Raw genomic sequence first — 16,241 nt, forward strand, 5'->3', positions numbered from 1 at the left:
AGCCCTGTGCATTCTAATAATACAGCTGCTCTCCCGTTCTCCAGAGCCAGAGACAACATGCGCTCTGCTGCACACCAACTGTCAGGGGAGTAGGCTCCGCTCGAAACCAGGATACCATGAATCACCCACTAAGCTCTCACACCAGGACTGGGGAGGACGGGAGGGGAAACAGAACACCCTAAAACAGGATGATACCGCATCCCCAATTTCCTGGGATTTCCATCACAGGAGCACCTGGTTGGAGCCGCGAGCCGACCGGGTGGGACCGAGGGAAGAGTTTATACGCTGTGAAAACAGAAAAAACTCGGCAGCAGAGAGTTTGTCCTCGCAGCTGGTTGGCCGGGCGCGGAGGAGGGAGAGAGAGAGAGAGAGAGAGAGAGAGAGAGAGAGCAAACGAAGCACCCAAGCGTGTGAATCTACCGCAGGGCTAAGTTATGCGCAGGGACAATCGGCCCCTGAGTGGTCCTTAAACACTTACAAGGTCGGATCACAAGGTCTGTCAGCAGCCGACCTCGGGGATCAAAACACTTGACCTGTCTGTAGGCCGCATTTAAAGTGGCTTTAAAACACGAGGGTGCGCACCGCATGACAAAAGTGCCCCCCGCCCCCCCCATTCCAGGCTCGACGGGGGTCCGAGGACACACCACGGGGGCGGGGGTTGGGGTGTGGTCCCCCCCAAAAATTTCCTGGAGGCTTCACGGGGCCCCAAATCAAAAGGCAGGTTCAGCATGAAAGAGCAGAGCCCCCCACTCAGTCTCTTCCATGCCACACATTAAATAGCTTGGCTTCCTCACCCTGGGCCATGAACCAATTTAGGCAATTATCAAAGGCAGGGGGGACTTCTGTTTGAAGTGAGAGAGACGGACCCTTAAAGGGGGCTCCGCGGGGGAGGGGGGGGTGGGGGTGGGGAGTGAGATTTAGGGAAGAAAAAAAGAAAAAAGATCACAGCCAAAGCGAAGAAGGAGAGGAGGACTCCCTTCTTTTTACCTCTAATGATAATTAGAGGGACAGGGGGACAGATCGAAGGGGCGGAGTGGTGTTCAGTCAGTGGTTTGGCTTTTTTAAGAGCCCAGGTGTGGGATGGTGCTGCCTCCCCAGCCCAGCGCTGGTCTGAGCCCAGCTGTCTGTATTAAACAGCTCCAGGAATTCCACATAAAACGGGCGTGAGAAATCCCACTCGTCAGAGATGAGGGGGTCGATGCAACGGGGGGAGGGGGGTGTGACGCACGTCGGTGTCCTCTCCAGAGGCTCCCCTGGCCGGATCGCACCCAGGGCCCTCAGCACCCCAGCCGACGGCAGCCAATCAGAGCAGCCCCCACATCCGCATCTCCTCTGACTCACATCATGAGAACCGTTCGCTTAGAGCCCAACTGAGTGACAGCGACCGCTCGACTCAGCGAGAGTTCCCTACTCACAAAAGGTGGCTCTTACATTTACGCTCACATTCTGGCAGTTAGTAGGCACTGTTGATTGATTGATTGATTTTATTTGACATATTTTAATACATACACTCAGTGACCGCTTTATTAGGCAGACCTGTACATCAGCTTGTTAATGCAAATCAGCCAATCATGGGGCAGCAACTAAATGCATAAAAGCATGCAGACGTGGTCAAGAGGTTCAGCTGTTTTTCAGACCAAATGTCAGAATAGGGAAGAAATGCGACTGTTGTGACAGTTACTATGACCGTGGAATGATTGTTGGTGCCAGACAGGGTGGTTTGAGTATCTGAGAAGGTGCTGATCTCCTGGGATTTTCATGCACAACAGTTTCTAGAGTTGGCAGAGAATGGTCCGAAAAACCAAAAATCCAGTGAGCAGCAGTTCTGACAGAAGAGTGGTCAGAGGAGAAGGGCCAGACAGGAAGGTGACAGTAACGCAAATAACCAAGCACAACAGTCATCAAACTTCTTGTCATCTTGTCAAAACTCTAAGTAGATCGGCTAAAGTAGCAGAAGACCATAAGTCTAAAAAATATGTCTAATAAATACCTAATAAAGTGCTCACTGAGTGTACATAGTGTCAGTAGCCCTTAGGCAACAACCATATACATCATAAAATTACCGAGGAAACAAAACACAATAAAGTCATGATGACTTATTTCCATTGTGGTCATCGTATTACCATGTGTTATCTGGAGCACCATACACAGATAACGCAACAGGAAATAATGGAAGCAATTCAAGTTAAGTACTTTGCTCAAGGGTACAAGTGTTGGGAACTGAATCCACAACCTTCCACTTAAAAACCCAGTTCCCAGGTATTACACTACACTGAACTCTGGAGCAGATCCAATACACCAACCACTACATTCATATCTGCATCTAGTTTACATCAACTGCAGACTTAAAACGGAAAATAAACGCAAAACAGATGTTTGAATTATGCAAAAGCGTTTATGTGGCTTCTCCTACTGAGAGGTACTGTAAATAGGTTCTGTGTAGAAAACATACGCAAACAGAACTACTTGTGAGCAGTCTTGAATCTCTTTACATAGAGTGTTTGTTAAGTAACCGCATAATGCATCAATGCAATGCCGTAATTAGCATGAAGTATATGGAACAAGACAGTAAAAGCCATTTGCAACCCATTTCCAGAATCTGCATCCTCTGTGTGTGTTAGCATATCAAATTTACCACCCTAATGAGAGGCATTTGGTGGGAGTGATGGATGGAGGGAGAGAGAGAGTGATATAGACAGAGTCAATAATAGAGAGAGGGAGAGACAGACAGACTCCTAAAGAGTGGGGGAGAGAGACAGATACTCCTAAAGAGGGAGGTAGGGAGAGACAGATTAATAGAAAGAGAGGGAGGGACTCCTAAAGAGTGCGGGAGAGAAAGAGAGGGAAAAACACTCCTTACAGTGCGAGGGAGGGAGAGAGAGTGAGGGAGATCCAGGCAGCTGTCGTGACTACTCCAGCTGTTGTTCCCCGCTGGAGCCAGCCTGGGGCAGCCTGGGTGCAAAGCCTGCCTCAGGGCATGATGGGGAACGGGGCAGAGCCTGGGTATCGCTTCGTTCCCATGACATCACCCCACAGCTATTCCTCCTGCCGCCCAGTAAATCTGTCATCGGAGTGATATTGTTTCAGAGCAAGCTGCACAATAACCCCTTCTAAACAACGCTGACCTCCCTCGCTGCCCAAAGTGAGTCACAGCCTCTGTTTGGGCTCTGGCTCCGCCCGCCCTAGCCGGCCGCGAGGCCGCGCCCACGCGACCCGCTCGTCTCTCCGACCGTCCCAGAGGAGAGGGGCTCCGCGCGTTCACAGGACCTCCGAAAACAACTCAACCCAGCTTCCCCTCAGGGCGTTAACCAGCTTCTGGTAACAACAGGCACAACTGCACAAACCCGCTGTGCATGCTGGGAGTTGCAGTGCCATCTCTGCAGGACGGACAGTTCCACTCAGCTTCTTTTCCACCAAGGTTTCTGTGCCACATTACAGCAGAACCGCTGTCTGTGTATTTCCAGGCTGCAGTGGCCGCAGTTCCAGCTGTGCATGTGAGATCACTGCCCACTTCCTGGATTGGATCTGGCTGGGGAAGGGGGGATGGGGAGGCCTGCTGCAACATCTGCGCACCCCTGCTTAGGAGAACAGGCCGTCTCCAGGGTGCTACAAACAACCCATCTCCTTCTGTCCTTAGGATACGAGAGGTAGTGATGTCTCTCTCTCTCTCTCTCTCTCTGCCTCTGTCTCTCTCTCTCTCTCCCGCTGTCTCACTGTCTCTCTCTCGCTGTCTCTCTCTCTCTCCCTCTCTCTCACTGTCTCTCTCTCTCTCTCTCTCTCTCTCTCTCATACACACACACACAGGCCTCACAAGTTCCTGCAATACCGCTGTCATGCTCTCATCACCGTGGAGAACAGCAGAGAGAAAGCTTGTGCACTTCATTAATCTGTCACAGGCGCCACGGCAACCAGCACTCTGGTGGAGGCCAGAGCTCAGTGTGACTCATCTCAGAGGTCAAAGGTCTAATCTGCCAATTTGTTTCATGCAAACGCAGACGCGTGCACACACTCACTCTCACACAGACACACGCACACATACATGCACATGGACTCATCACACACACACTCATTATACACACACACATACACACTCACACACACTCACTCACTCACACACTCTCACACAGACATGCGCACACACACAGACTCATCACACACACATCATGAAACACAATCATTCACACACACACACACACACACAGGCACACACTCACTCAGTCACTCTCACACACAGGGACATTAACACACACACACACACACACACACACAGGGCAGGTGTTTAGCGGTGCTCGGAGCACCAGGTGGCCAAAAACCGCAAACTCTCATTCATCGCATATTAATGGCACACAATGGAATTCTGAATCCACAGAACTAAAGGAAGTATTCCTTAACATTTCCTGGCTCATGTCTTAATAGTATAAATCAGCCATAACACAGCCGGGAGGGGGGTACTGGAGACAGTGCTGAGAGCTCACATATTTCAGCCCATTTCTCATAGCCCAGCAGTTCCTCATACATCACTCTGTGGCAGCCGTGACATGGAAAAAGCAAACTGAGTGTAGCGGGTGATCGACTGGCTGTTGGGTGGAAGTACAGTGTGAGAGTTATCAGTGCGGCTGACATTGGTATTCGGCTCATGAGGGGAGAGAGTCTATTCTCAGCGTATCTTCCTTTTCAGTCCCATCTAATGGGGGACGTAATTTGTGGGGGGAAAAAACACATGAGGCAATTTCCTCAGACAAAGCCACAACAGTGTGGAGCTCAAATACCCCATGCTGTTGTGTCCAAAACAGACAAACTGTGTGTCCTTATTGCCCCGTGCAGAGCCACACAAACACACACGCACACAAACGCAAATACACACACACACACACACAGGCAATTCAGAACATGCAGGCTCTTCATTTACCTGTATTCTAGAAGATTCCACAGACACTGCTATTCAGAACATACATAAGTACAATAGACACACACACGCAATTGAACACATACATATACGTACATACACTCTCTCACACAGCCATCAGATTTAATGTGCAATAGCCAGACACAGGATCATACTCCCCCTCCCAAAAGACACTGGCCTCATTCCCATTACACCCCCCAGCCTCCCTCCCCCCTGTGCCTGCTCTGTGCTCCCACACTCCCCCGCACACGGCATACCTCCCAGGGGCCCGATCTTGTTGGTGATGGCGTATCTGAGGATGCGCTCTTCCTTCACGTACATGACGAAGGTGCGCTCCACGTGCAGATGCTGGGTGTCGGGGGTGGTCCGGGGGCCGTGGCGACAGTCCCTGTACGTGATGTTCTGCCGCAGCTGGTAGGAGAAGGTCTCCGAGCCGCCCTCAGTCGACACCACCGTGTACTGCCGCAGCGAGCTGGAGGTTGCCACTGGGATAGTCACGGAGAAAAGACAGCATTACCCAGACTGCACCTCAGGTACTGGAGGTCGCCACTGGACCGCAGAGGACAATTGAACTACATTACCCAGAATGCACCCCATGTACTAGCCGAAGTGGAGGTCGCCGCTTGACCACAGAGAACAATCAAACTACATTACCCAGAATGCACATCAGGCTCAAACATACAAAAAAAAAGTTTTTACTAAGGTCTATATTTCAACATTGTAATCCCACACCATATCATGAGATATAGAAAGGAATACAAAAATGGTTCAACGAACTGATGAACGCGATAAACAACTTCCTTTGCAAGAGCATCAGAAATAGACGATTTCCTTTAAAAGGAAGTAAATCCAGTGCTGTTATTTTTAGCCCTCCTCTGGCTCACCCCCTGATCTCTATCAGAGAGAGATGACAGATTGCAGGAGGAGAGAAGGAGTTATGACATCACGTTACTGGAGGGACCCCTCTCCTGCCACTTTGTCTATGGCCCTGTCTGGATTTACTTCCTACGAGAACGCAAGCTAAACACAAAAAAAACCATTGAAAAAAAATGCATTCATAAAGTTTCTTAAATTTTTCCCCACCAATTTGGAAACAATGACTGGGCGTCTCTCTCTCTCTTTCTCTCCCACTTATGAGAACTGGTAGCCTCACAAGATGAAAATGACATTTACCATGTCTGTTTTTGTTTCATTTAGACATTATTTATGCAATCAGTCACACTGAAGCATCTCTTTTACAAGAGAGCAAATACAAGCAACTACTAGCGTTCCAGTATTTACTGAAACAATCAGCACTATTTCGAACAAAAGCCGACAAAGTCTTTCGCTAGAAGAATGTGAGACTCAGATACAATCCTCTGCAGCTGGGAGGCGAAGGCGGTGGGGGGCACACCTGAGGGGTAGTAATGGTACACCTCCTTGTAGGGCTCGATCTGCACCGTGGACCCGGGGGCAATGAAGGGCACGCTGCCGTGGATGCGGGTCTGCAGGCTGAGGTAGTTCTGCGAGTCCAGGCCCTGGGCGGTCTGGATCACGGTCAGCCGCTGGTTCCCAGGGTAAAAGATCACCTCCGCGACGTGTCTGAACTCGGCACCTGAGACGAGACGGATATTGTTTACCCCTGGTGCGGCCTCAAGGGCGGCAATCCGCCGACTGAACACTGAACAGACGGGCCCTGGCGGTTTGTCAGTACAAATCAGCAATTTGGGATAGTTAAGCATGAACATATTACAACTACCCACACCGTCGGAGCCAAGGTTACCCTTTCATTTTTGAATGGCTGTCAAAGACGAACATAATTGCCAATGATTATCTCCGGCAAAGCCCTGGAATTTGGAGTTCTGTTCAGGTGACTTATATTTAGCGGTATGTCGAGTAACATGAGATTTACCCTCATTCAGGCAGGTCTAACTCTGCGTCCTTGTTATTTTCAGAAGATTTCGAGAAAAAATGCAACATCCATCCAAGAGTGTGCCCCTTTTTTCATCAGAGGAAATGCAAGGAGGAATACAACCACACATTTGACATTGCACAGATGCTACACCTGCCGGTCCTGGTTTTTTTGCTCCATCCAAACCATATAACTACAGAACTGGATTCAATTAAATTAACCAGCTTTAATGAATGCAGGTGACCATGCTCGGGGTGACATGGCTCAGGCAGTGGCTCAAGAGAGGGACAGAGAGAGAGAGAGAGAGGGAGAGAGAGGGGAAGAGAGGAAGGCAAAGAAGAACTGAAGAAGAAGATAAAGACAAAGAAGAAGAAGAAGAAGAAGGAGAATAAAATAAATAACTGTACGCTAACTGTAACTGTAAATAAGAGAGTGCCAGCTGGGGAAGAGGTGACAGGAAGTCCATAGTCTGATAAGGGGAACAGAGGAAGTGCCACCAAGATTAGCATGTGTGTGTGGGTGCGTGGGTGCGTGTGTGCGTATGCGCATTAATGTGCGTGGGTGCTTATTTCTTTTTTTTTAAAGATATTTTTTAGGCCTTTTTCAGCTTTATTGGCCAGTATATAGAGACAGGAAGAATGGGGGCGAGAGAGAGGGAAAGACATGCGACAAATCGTCAGACGGTCGGATTCGAACCGTTGACGTCGCGGCTCACAACGAGCGTGCGGTCAGTGCTCTGCAGGTTGCGCCACCGAGACACCCCACGGGTGCTTATTTCTTACAGTTCACACTGGTGAATAAATTATGTAACTTAGGTGTGACTTCACTGTACCACTCCAAGGTGCTAAGAAAAGTGAATAACAGTATAAACTGAAGCGCACAATGGCTCAGGCAGTAAGAGCAGTCGGTTCGATCCCCCGCCCGGGCTGTGTCGAAGTGTCCCTGACGCAAGACACCTAACCCCCAAATGCTCCTGAAGAGCTGGTCGGCGCCTTGCATGGCAGCCAATCGCCGTTGGTGTGTGAGTGTGTGTATGAATGGGCGAATGGAGAAGCATCAATTGTACAGCGCTTTGGATAAAGGCGCTATATAAATGCCAACCATTTACCATTTACCTAACCAAAGTAAGACTTGGGGTAGAACACTGCTTCTACACCCCACAGAAACATACCCCACCTGGAACACCCTGGGTAAAACTGAGCCACCACCGCTTACTGTAGCTAAAGCACTGTGGATCACCCTGTATGTGGGCGACACTGGCTCAGTCGTCTGGCAGTCGGAGGGTTGCCGGTTCGATCCTGCCCTGGGTGTGTCGGAGCACCTAACTCCCAATTGCTCAAGACGAGCCGGTTGGTGCCTTGACTGACAGGCAATCACCGCTGGTGTGTGTGTGCGTGTGTATGAATGGGTGAATGAGAAGCATCAATTGTACAGCGCTTTGGATAAAGGCACTATATAAATGCCAACCATTCACATTACATTACATTACATTACATTATTGGCATTTGGCAGACGCTCTTATCCAGAGCGACGTACAACAAAGTGCATACCCATAACCAGGGATAAGTTCGCTGAAAGACCCTAGAGGTAAGTACAATTTCAACTGCTACCTGTAAAACAAAGATAAGGACAAGGGCCATTTTTTTTTTTTTTTTAACAAACAAACAAACAAACAGAGCAAAAGTCACCAAAGTTAACTATCCAAACACTGCTTACTCCATTAATCAGATCACCCGGCCTCACCTGCGACGCTGAAGCCGTTCTTGTGCCCGGGGAGCGGTAAGGCGAACAGCCAGCCGAACAGGCCACCGATGGGAGCCATGGGCATCATGGCCCAGCCAATGGGCTCCGGGACCTGGCTGATGGCGGTGTAGGCTCGGCCGTCCCCCACCACGATGTAGGCGTGCAGGTCCACGTCGTCCAGCCGCAGGGGCGTGGAGCCCACCATCACCTCGCCGCTCACCTTCCCGTTCACGCGATGAGGGGCGCCTGGGGGGGTGGAAGAGCGGACAGAACATCTCACGACCCGAAAAACGCCGTCGCACTTACCGCCACTGAGGATCGAACGCGGGCGCAGGTTAGACCCAGTGTCGTCAATTCAGGAAATAAATTGAAATTAATTTTTAAGTTTTGCAGACACAGATTGAGCCAAGTCCTGGACTAAATACATTATTTTGTGGAGATTCACCATACAGAACTCAATTTAGTCCAGGACGGCAATTTAATCTGTGTCCGTGAAACCGGCCTGTAATGTCAGAAGGAGATATTTAAACTAATTAACTGAATTAAATTTAATTTCCGGAACTGACAGATTTTAAGGGAACTGCCACCCCAGCCCTGGGTCTAGCTCTCTGAGAGGTCGTTTCATGGCGCCACCATGACGGTAGTATTGCCACAATGTCGGCTTTGACCTGGCTTTCCAGGAATGAAAACCAAAGGCCCTCTATCCCTGGAAAACATGGGCAGTACCGTACAAAGGGAGGTAAACATCCACGCATGGGCGGGGGGGAGGTCAGGAGAGCACATTTAGGTCACATCAGGGGCTCATCCTGTTATTTCGCTGTGGGCATGGCAGAGCTCCACAAAGGACCCATGAGGACACCATCTGAACATCACGCCTTCGCCGTGGCTTCCCCTCCTCAGACAATGCCTCTAGTGTCCCTGCAGCAGGCTCTTTCCTAATGACCACATACTTTTAAGCACACGAACCATTAACACGAGAAGAAAGAACTGGCGCGTTCTCCGGCGGTTCGTCTGACACAATGGAAAGCCCTGGAGGAGACGGCGGATAGTCGGCGGACGATTGTTCTCTTCGCCGCCTCGCGAGCACATCTGGCAACCGGTTTCATGTCATTCCAGCGTGTTGAAACGTATCATGAAAGGACGGCGTTGACAGGTTCAAAACGAGACTTTAAAAGGGTGGGTTTTTAAAGACGGCGTGGTGATTACACATGCGACCGCGGGGAGAATTAAGGATATTAGCGCCGTGTCTGAATGGGAAAAGCCGCCACTTCCAGGTAATTAGCGGGCGGCTCGGATTCAGAATGAAAGGTCTGTCTGAGGATGCGAGGTGACCCCAGAGGTGTCGACTTAGCAGGAAATAACAGCACGGCCGGGAACGTGATGACGCTGTTGAGCGAGCTTGAGATGGAAGGAAGACCCTGTCCATGAGCTCAGCGAGAGAGAGAGAGAGAGAGAGAGAGACAGAGAGAGTGAGCTAGCGAGAGAGAGAGAGGGACAGGAAGAGAGAGAGACAGACAAGAGAGAGAGAGAGTTAGGGAGAGAGACACAGGACGAGAGAGACAGATAGAGAGAGTGAGCTAGCGAGAGAGAGAGACAGAGACAGAGTTAGAGTTAGAGTTAGGGAGAGAGACAGACAGAGAGAGTGAGCTAGCGAGAGAGAGAGGGACAGAGACAGAGTTAGAGTTAGAGTTAGGGAGAGAGACAGACAGAGAGAGTGAGCTAGCGAGAGAGAGAGAGAGAGAGACACAGGAAGAGAGAGAGACAGACAGAGAGAGGGACAGAGACGGAGTTAGAGTTGGAGTTAGGGAAAGAGACAGACAGAGAGAGAGAGTTAGGGAGAGAGAGACAGACAGAGAGAGAGACAGAGACAGAGTTAGGGAGAGAGAGACATAGGAAGAGAGAGAGAGGGGAAGAGATGAAGGCAAAGAAGAACTGAGGAAGAAGATAAAGACAAAGAAGAAGAAGAAGAAGGAGAATAAAATAAATAACTGTAAGCTAACTGTAACTGTAAATAAGAGAGTGCCAGCTGGGGAAGAGGTGACAGGAAGTCCACAGTCTGATAAGGGGAACAGAGGAAGTGCCACACAGATTAGCATGTGTGTGTGTGTGTGTGTGTGGGTGCGTGTGTGTGTGTGTGTGTGTGTGTGTGCATATGTGCATTAATTTGCGTGGGTGCTTATTTCTTACAGTTCACACTGGTGAATAAATTATGGTTGGTGCAACTTCACTGTACCACTCCAAGGTGCTAAGAAAAGTGAATAACAGTATGCCTTCTTTTTGCAATTCACACTGGACACACAGTGCTGCTGCATTTACTCAGAGAGATGTAGCCTCTGTAAGAACTGTCCAAGTGGGGGGTTTTTACTGCAACTAAAACAAGTTCACTTTCGGGTTCAAAACCCTTTTTTGAATCTTACATATAATTAAGTGCACCTGGCAAGCCATTATTTCTGCCATATCTTTATAGCTGCAGCAGTAAATTAAATTATACATGGTCCACCTTAGTTCCGTTCCTTCAAAAAAGCTATCATGCAAACTGCTCTATCTGATGTTAAGACGAGATTAACATTAAAGTACTTACATTAAAACATCTGTAGAAATGGCTCAAGGTCACTTCAACACATCTTAAACAGAGTCTTTCTAACTCAACGACAGCTCTGACAGCAAGCATCTCTCAGCAAAGTCCTTCGTACACAGGTACCTAAACCGTCAGCTTTGTTGCCGTTTAAACGGTTTAAAAAGACCAGGCCCGCCAACAATGGCCGCTATTGAGCCTTAGCTGTTGCGCGTTCCTGCCCACAAACAGTCAAGAGGAAAAAAAACACTGGCGTTCCAGACGCACGCAGGTGGCCACAGAGACTTCATGTTTACTCGTGAATCTCGTGACTCAAAGCGTCTCGGACCACCGAGGCCCTTTCATCGCCGGGAGCTTACCGTCTGGCAGGCAGTGTCGGCCGTTGCCATAGAAGCCGGCGTCGCAGTGACAGCAGAGGCCACTGGGGTAGTCTGTGCAGAAGCCGTTCGGCGAGCAGTGGTGCGGGAACCTGAGGCACGTCTCCTTGCTCTCCGTGGAGTAGTGGATCACTGCGAGAGGAGAGGAGAAGAGAGGAGGAGGAGGAGAGGAGGTTAGAGGTACGGTCACTCTCAGCACTGCGGCCGGGAACGGGGGGAAGGGGGGCGGGGGGGAGAAGGAACGAGAGGAACGAGAGACCAGAAATCTGCTACACTTCTTCAACAGGAAGGAGAGAAGGGCGAGCGGGGGAGAGAGAACGAGGAGGAGTGTACGGAGAGGAGGGGGGGGGGGGGGGGGGTGAGTCCCAGTGCCCCGAGGGGAGAGGGACAAAGAGGGGCGTCAGGACATCCATCGCAGGGAGTCAAAGCTCTTCAAGGCTACACTCTGTCCCAGTACTGACGGCTACATGTAGCACACACTATCGACTAACATAAGGTGAATATGTGTGGAGTACTGGATAGAGTGCTGGACTTCACTTAAATGTGTCCTAAGTGTCCCACAGTCTATCAAAGATAATTCACTAGGGATACTGCTACAAAATACTACTGAACACACTTTGGAAATCCATATAGAGCGTTTATACAGCATGTCTGTTAAAAAGTATGCACAGATGAGTAAGTGAGAATATTAAGCACATTAACATTTATAAAATACTCCAGTGTGAATCTTCATCTATCTAAAAAGCATTATGCACATCTGGTGAGCTGGAACCAATAGCAAGCATGTGTCCTTAAGATCAGAGTTCTCGAGCAGACAAAAAACGTTATTGTTGAATAACCACACAGTCTCTTCTCTGTGCCACACACAAAAAAGAATCTCACCAATCCTAAAAACTGCACCGCTGTTAACTGTCAAATATGAAACAAATGGCAGTTCTCTAGACATCTGGATCATTGGCTTTGTGACTCAATGTCTGGAAATCGCCTTTCCTCAGACTGAGTCTGTCTTTGTGTGAAAATGAAAATCTAATCTGTTTACTCGCAGTTCCTTCACTAAGCCCTTACCCTTAACAATAAAAATGGCAGTAGGCCAACACTCGAATTTGTCGACACTTCAATTTCAGTCAAATTTTCCAAGTTTGTAAAACAAAAAAAATCCTAATCCGGAATTTCACAGCGGTAACCCACTGTGGGTTTGAGAAACTTGCCAGGAGGGCAAGGCAACAGTCGAATGTGATTAAGCTTGCATCTAAAATACAGCTTTGTTTTTGGTTTAAAGGTAAAAGCGGGGACCTCAAACTAAATTCCTGCACAGGGCCCACGGGACCTGCAGACTTTTGTGGTTTTCTTTCAATCAACAGCCAACTTAGGCCCTGGAAACCAGGTGTGTGGAATATTTAGCCATTCACAGACTTAAATATTGAAACACGCTGAAGTGAAGTAGCCACTGCAGACATCCAGTATTTGATTGTCTTCATAAGAGTAAAAGGAAAACCCAATTCATTAAGAGAAAAGAAAAACAATTTTGGTTTTTTGTGGCTATTTCCTGAACTTCAACAAAAGGGTATTTGTTGAAGTTCTGTGAAGCCTGGTCAAGTCAGCTGTACAGGCTGTAGAGGGTAATTTTGAGGGTAATAAAGTATGAATTGATCAATGGAAGAGAGATTTGTTTTGTGAAAACTATCGCATTGTTTCACGCTCTGTCGCACTGCTCACCTCCAGAGTCGAAATCCACGTCCTCTTCCACACTGACTACGTGGTGGTCGGGGGCGTAGGGCGGTCTGCTCTCCAGGCGGGGGGTGTCCTCCCTGCCAGGGTAGGCCGCTTGGCCAGGGTGCTGGTCCTCATCTTCCAGGGGGAGGTTCCGGGGCTCTGGCAGGGGGTACTCCCCAGGGCCCGAGGCTGGGGACAGGGGGGGCAGGGCCTCGGGGTGCTGGGGGTCAGAGGTCAGAGGGAGGTCACCGCCGTACGGCTGGAGGTGCGACAGCCCCGGCAGGGCCTCTGTCTCGTGCACCCCGATGAGGGAGGGCCGCAGCTGGGTGGGGTCGCGCTGCCCCGGGTGCAGGAACTCGGGCTGGGGCTCGATGGTGGGGTAGTCGTCGTCCGTGGGGTCGTAGAAGGGATCGTCAGGGTAGTATTCGGGGGCGGTGCCGTGCCCGCCCCCCCGGCCCAGTGGAGCCGCTGTGGGGACCGGCACGCCGAGGGCTGCGGGGACCACGTTCTGGAAGGAGTAGCCGTTTCCGATGTGGAACAGCCACATCCCAGGAACGCCGGTATTCCCCATCCTGAAAAGGAGAGTTAGGGTCAGGAGTTTTCCCAGCAAGCTTCACTCTTTCAGAAACATCACAATTTTGAGAAACGGTTCCAATCGATGATTGTAGCTGCGTGTTATATTAAACGTGCCAAAACTTTAAATCACTATGGTAACGGTTACAACCGGTACCAATTGGACTGACTACAGGTTCCGGTGCCTCATTTCAGTGCCACACGCTTTCACAAGCTAACCTTAGACTTGCTCTGTCGACTCAGTGACAGTGACAGCCGGTGCTGGTCAAAACTCAAATGGCAAAAGCAAAACGGTATAAATCATAAGTATAAATGATCATTTCAACAATTAAACAAAGCAATTAAAATGTTCTATTTCTTCGACTTTGCAATCAGAAAATACAGGTATCACTTCCGGCACCACTTTAGAAGTATCATTTTATCATCGGTGTCGGCAAAAGGATACCCATCCCTAATTACAAGCAGAAATTACATGAAATTTAAACATTTATTTTAAATACGGAGCCATCCAGCGGGCCCCTGTGAGCTCCCCCAAAGGGAGCCTAGCTCTGGGGCCCCTGGGCTAGGGGCAGGGACAGGGGCAGGCGGGGCGGGGCGGGGCACTCACTGGTAGAGGTTCTTGACGCTCTGCTCGTTGCTGGTGAGGCTGTAGTAGGGCCCCTCGGTGCGGGAGAAGATGAGGAAGGGCACCTCGCCCCGGCTGAAGCCCACTCGGGCCGGGAGCTCCAGCTGCACGTTGTAGGACTCCTTGGGCCGCGTGCCGAAGAACTGCAGCCCGTCCTCCGGGTACAGGAACAGGGCGTACGAGTCCGTCTCATCGTATCCCAGCACCACCTGGAAGGTGTTCACCTGCGGGGAAGAGACAGTCAAAGTTTCAGTGTTAAATTAACTCTCACAGTGTACATGTGCTTCTTGTTCTTCGTTTGACTCGTATAAACTCTATGAGAGCTGAATTAACACCAGATATTTACGTGTGGAAAATCATCACCCATGAAATACACTGGGTTCAGCATTTTTGATTTGTTAAAAACTTTGTTCCAGCTATACTTCAAATATATGGAACTGGTTGGGTTTTTAGAAGGGAACACAATGAAAGGACAGTTAGCTTGAGCAGCCCAGCTATATTTCTGAAAGCAAACTTTAAATGCAGGTGCTTACATTTTTTCATATTATTTCTTTATTAGCAAGCAAATGCCAGCATTTCAACTGGCTTTTCCCAATGATCACTACATCAGTGCAAAAGAGCCATCAGCACACACTCGGCTGCTATGTGCAGCAGTTTCAAGGAAACACAGGCATGGCATTCAGCTATTTATCTGTCGTTCGCTGCTCTTGTTCTCGAGCAGGTGGCCTCAATCTTATCTTGAGAAGGTTGTTGTGTGTGCAGGCTTTGGATCCAACCCAGTAATAACACACCTGGTTCTACTAGTCTTTACTTTACCGTGATTAGTAGAATCAGGTGTGTAACTGCTTGGTTGGAACAAACGCAGGATAAGATCAGGATAAGAAGGTGAGTACCCCTGTTCTAGTGCATGGAAGGGCCCCGCATTCCAGGATAGAATCCTGACGTGCCAGTGTGGACTGTGGCCAGTAGCTCTAGGGGTGAAGGAGGGTTCATTTGGCAGGGATCTGCGTCTTATCTTTTTCTCGGGAACCTCAGCTGGTCGATCAGACCACAGCTGCACACTGAGAGCTTTCCTCCCACTCTGGGAGATGTGAGCGGCAGTAACATTGGTTTACATTGGTATTCACCTCTTCCCTCCTGCAGGGAAAGTCTTGCTTCACTCACCCTTGGAACCACCGTTAACCTTACGCCAGTGTGCTCCCCCAAGTCTAACAGCCGCTCACAGTTTAGCGTTAAACAAACTTCAGCTAAAAACTTCAGCCTGGATGTTGTCCTTCCCCTCAGCGTCCCGCGTCTGACAAGCCGTGGGATAGTTTCGGTCTCCCTAACATGTTTATGGGCTTTTTCAAAGCCAACCCCCCCCCCCCCCCCCCCCCCCCCCGCTGTTTTTCACACCTTGTTTAAAGACGGCCTACACACCGCCGAAGCCATAATTAAAAGCGGTGTAAAAACCACCGTCCTGAAGTCCCACCGTCGCACTTTGTTATACAGCCTCTCTGCTCTTGGTGCCATCTAATTAAGCCCCCCCCCCCCCCAGAACACGGCTCTTTGGGCCTGAGGGATTTATCTTTAATCGTCAGACATGACAGCCTCGTTCTGGGGCCACCCACAGCCTCCCTATGTGAGGCTAATGCAATCTGCGAGCGAGGGGAACATAACCCTGCTGAAAAAAAAACTATGACCAGCTCGAAACGACCAGCTACCAGCCGTTTCAAAACATAAGGTTGAGCTGGTCAAACCGTGTTGAGTAAGGAGCTTGTCAGAATTGGTCAACCAGCTACCAGCTGTTTAAAAACTTAGGTCGAGCTGCTTTTTTGCGGTTGGGAAGTTAGCGGTAA

General features: G+C 49.6%; 1 protein-coding gene across 1 annotated transcript in view; it reads right to left on the reverse strand.

Moving 5' to 3' along the window:
* nid2a (nidogen 2a (osteonidogen)) overlaps window positions 1–16,241 on the reverse strand; it is a 36,888-nt gene that overhangs the window by 15,811 nt on the left and 4,836 nt on the right. Inside the window, exons 3-8 of the mRNA XM_061256961.1 lie at window positions 14,386–14,627; window positions 13,209–13,777; window positions 11,475–11,624; window positions 8,541–8,786; window positions 6,300–6,500; window positions 5,164–5,391 (exon numbers count right to left, since the gene is read on the reverse strand). Of these exons, the coding sequence (XP_061112945.1) occupies window positions 5,164–5,391; window positions 6,300–6,500; window positions 8,541–8,786; window positions 11,475–11,624; window positions 13,209–13,777; window positions 14,386–14,627 (1,636 nt within the window). The remainder of the gene's footprint in view (window positions 1–5,163; window positions 5,392–6,299; window positions 6,501–8,540; window positions 8,787–11,474; window positions 11,625–13,208; window positions 13,778–14,385; window positions 14,628–16,241) is intronic.

This window comes from Conger conger, chromosome 1, assembly GCF_963514075.1.
Source record: "Conger conger chromosome 1, fConCon1.1, whole genome shotgun sequence".
Lineage (NCBI taxonomy): Eukaryota > Metazoa > Chordata > Actinopteri > Anguilliformes > Congridae > Conger > Conger conger.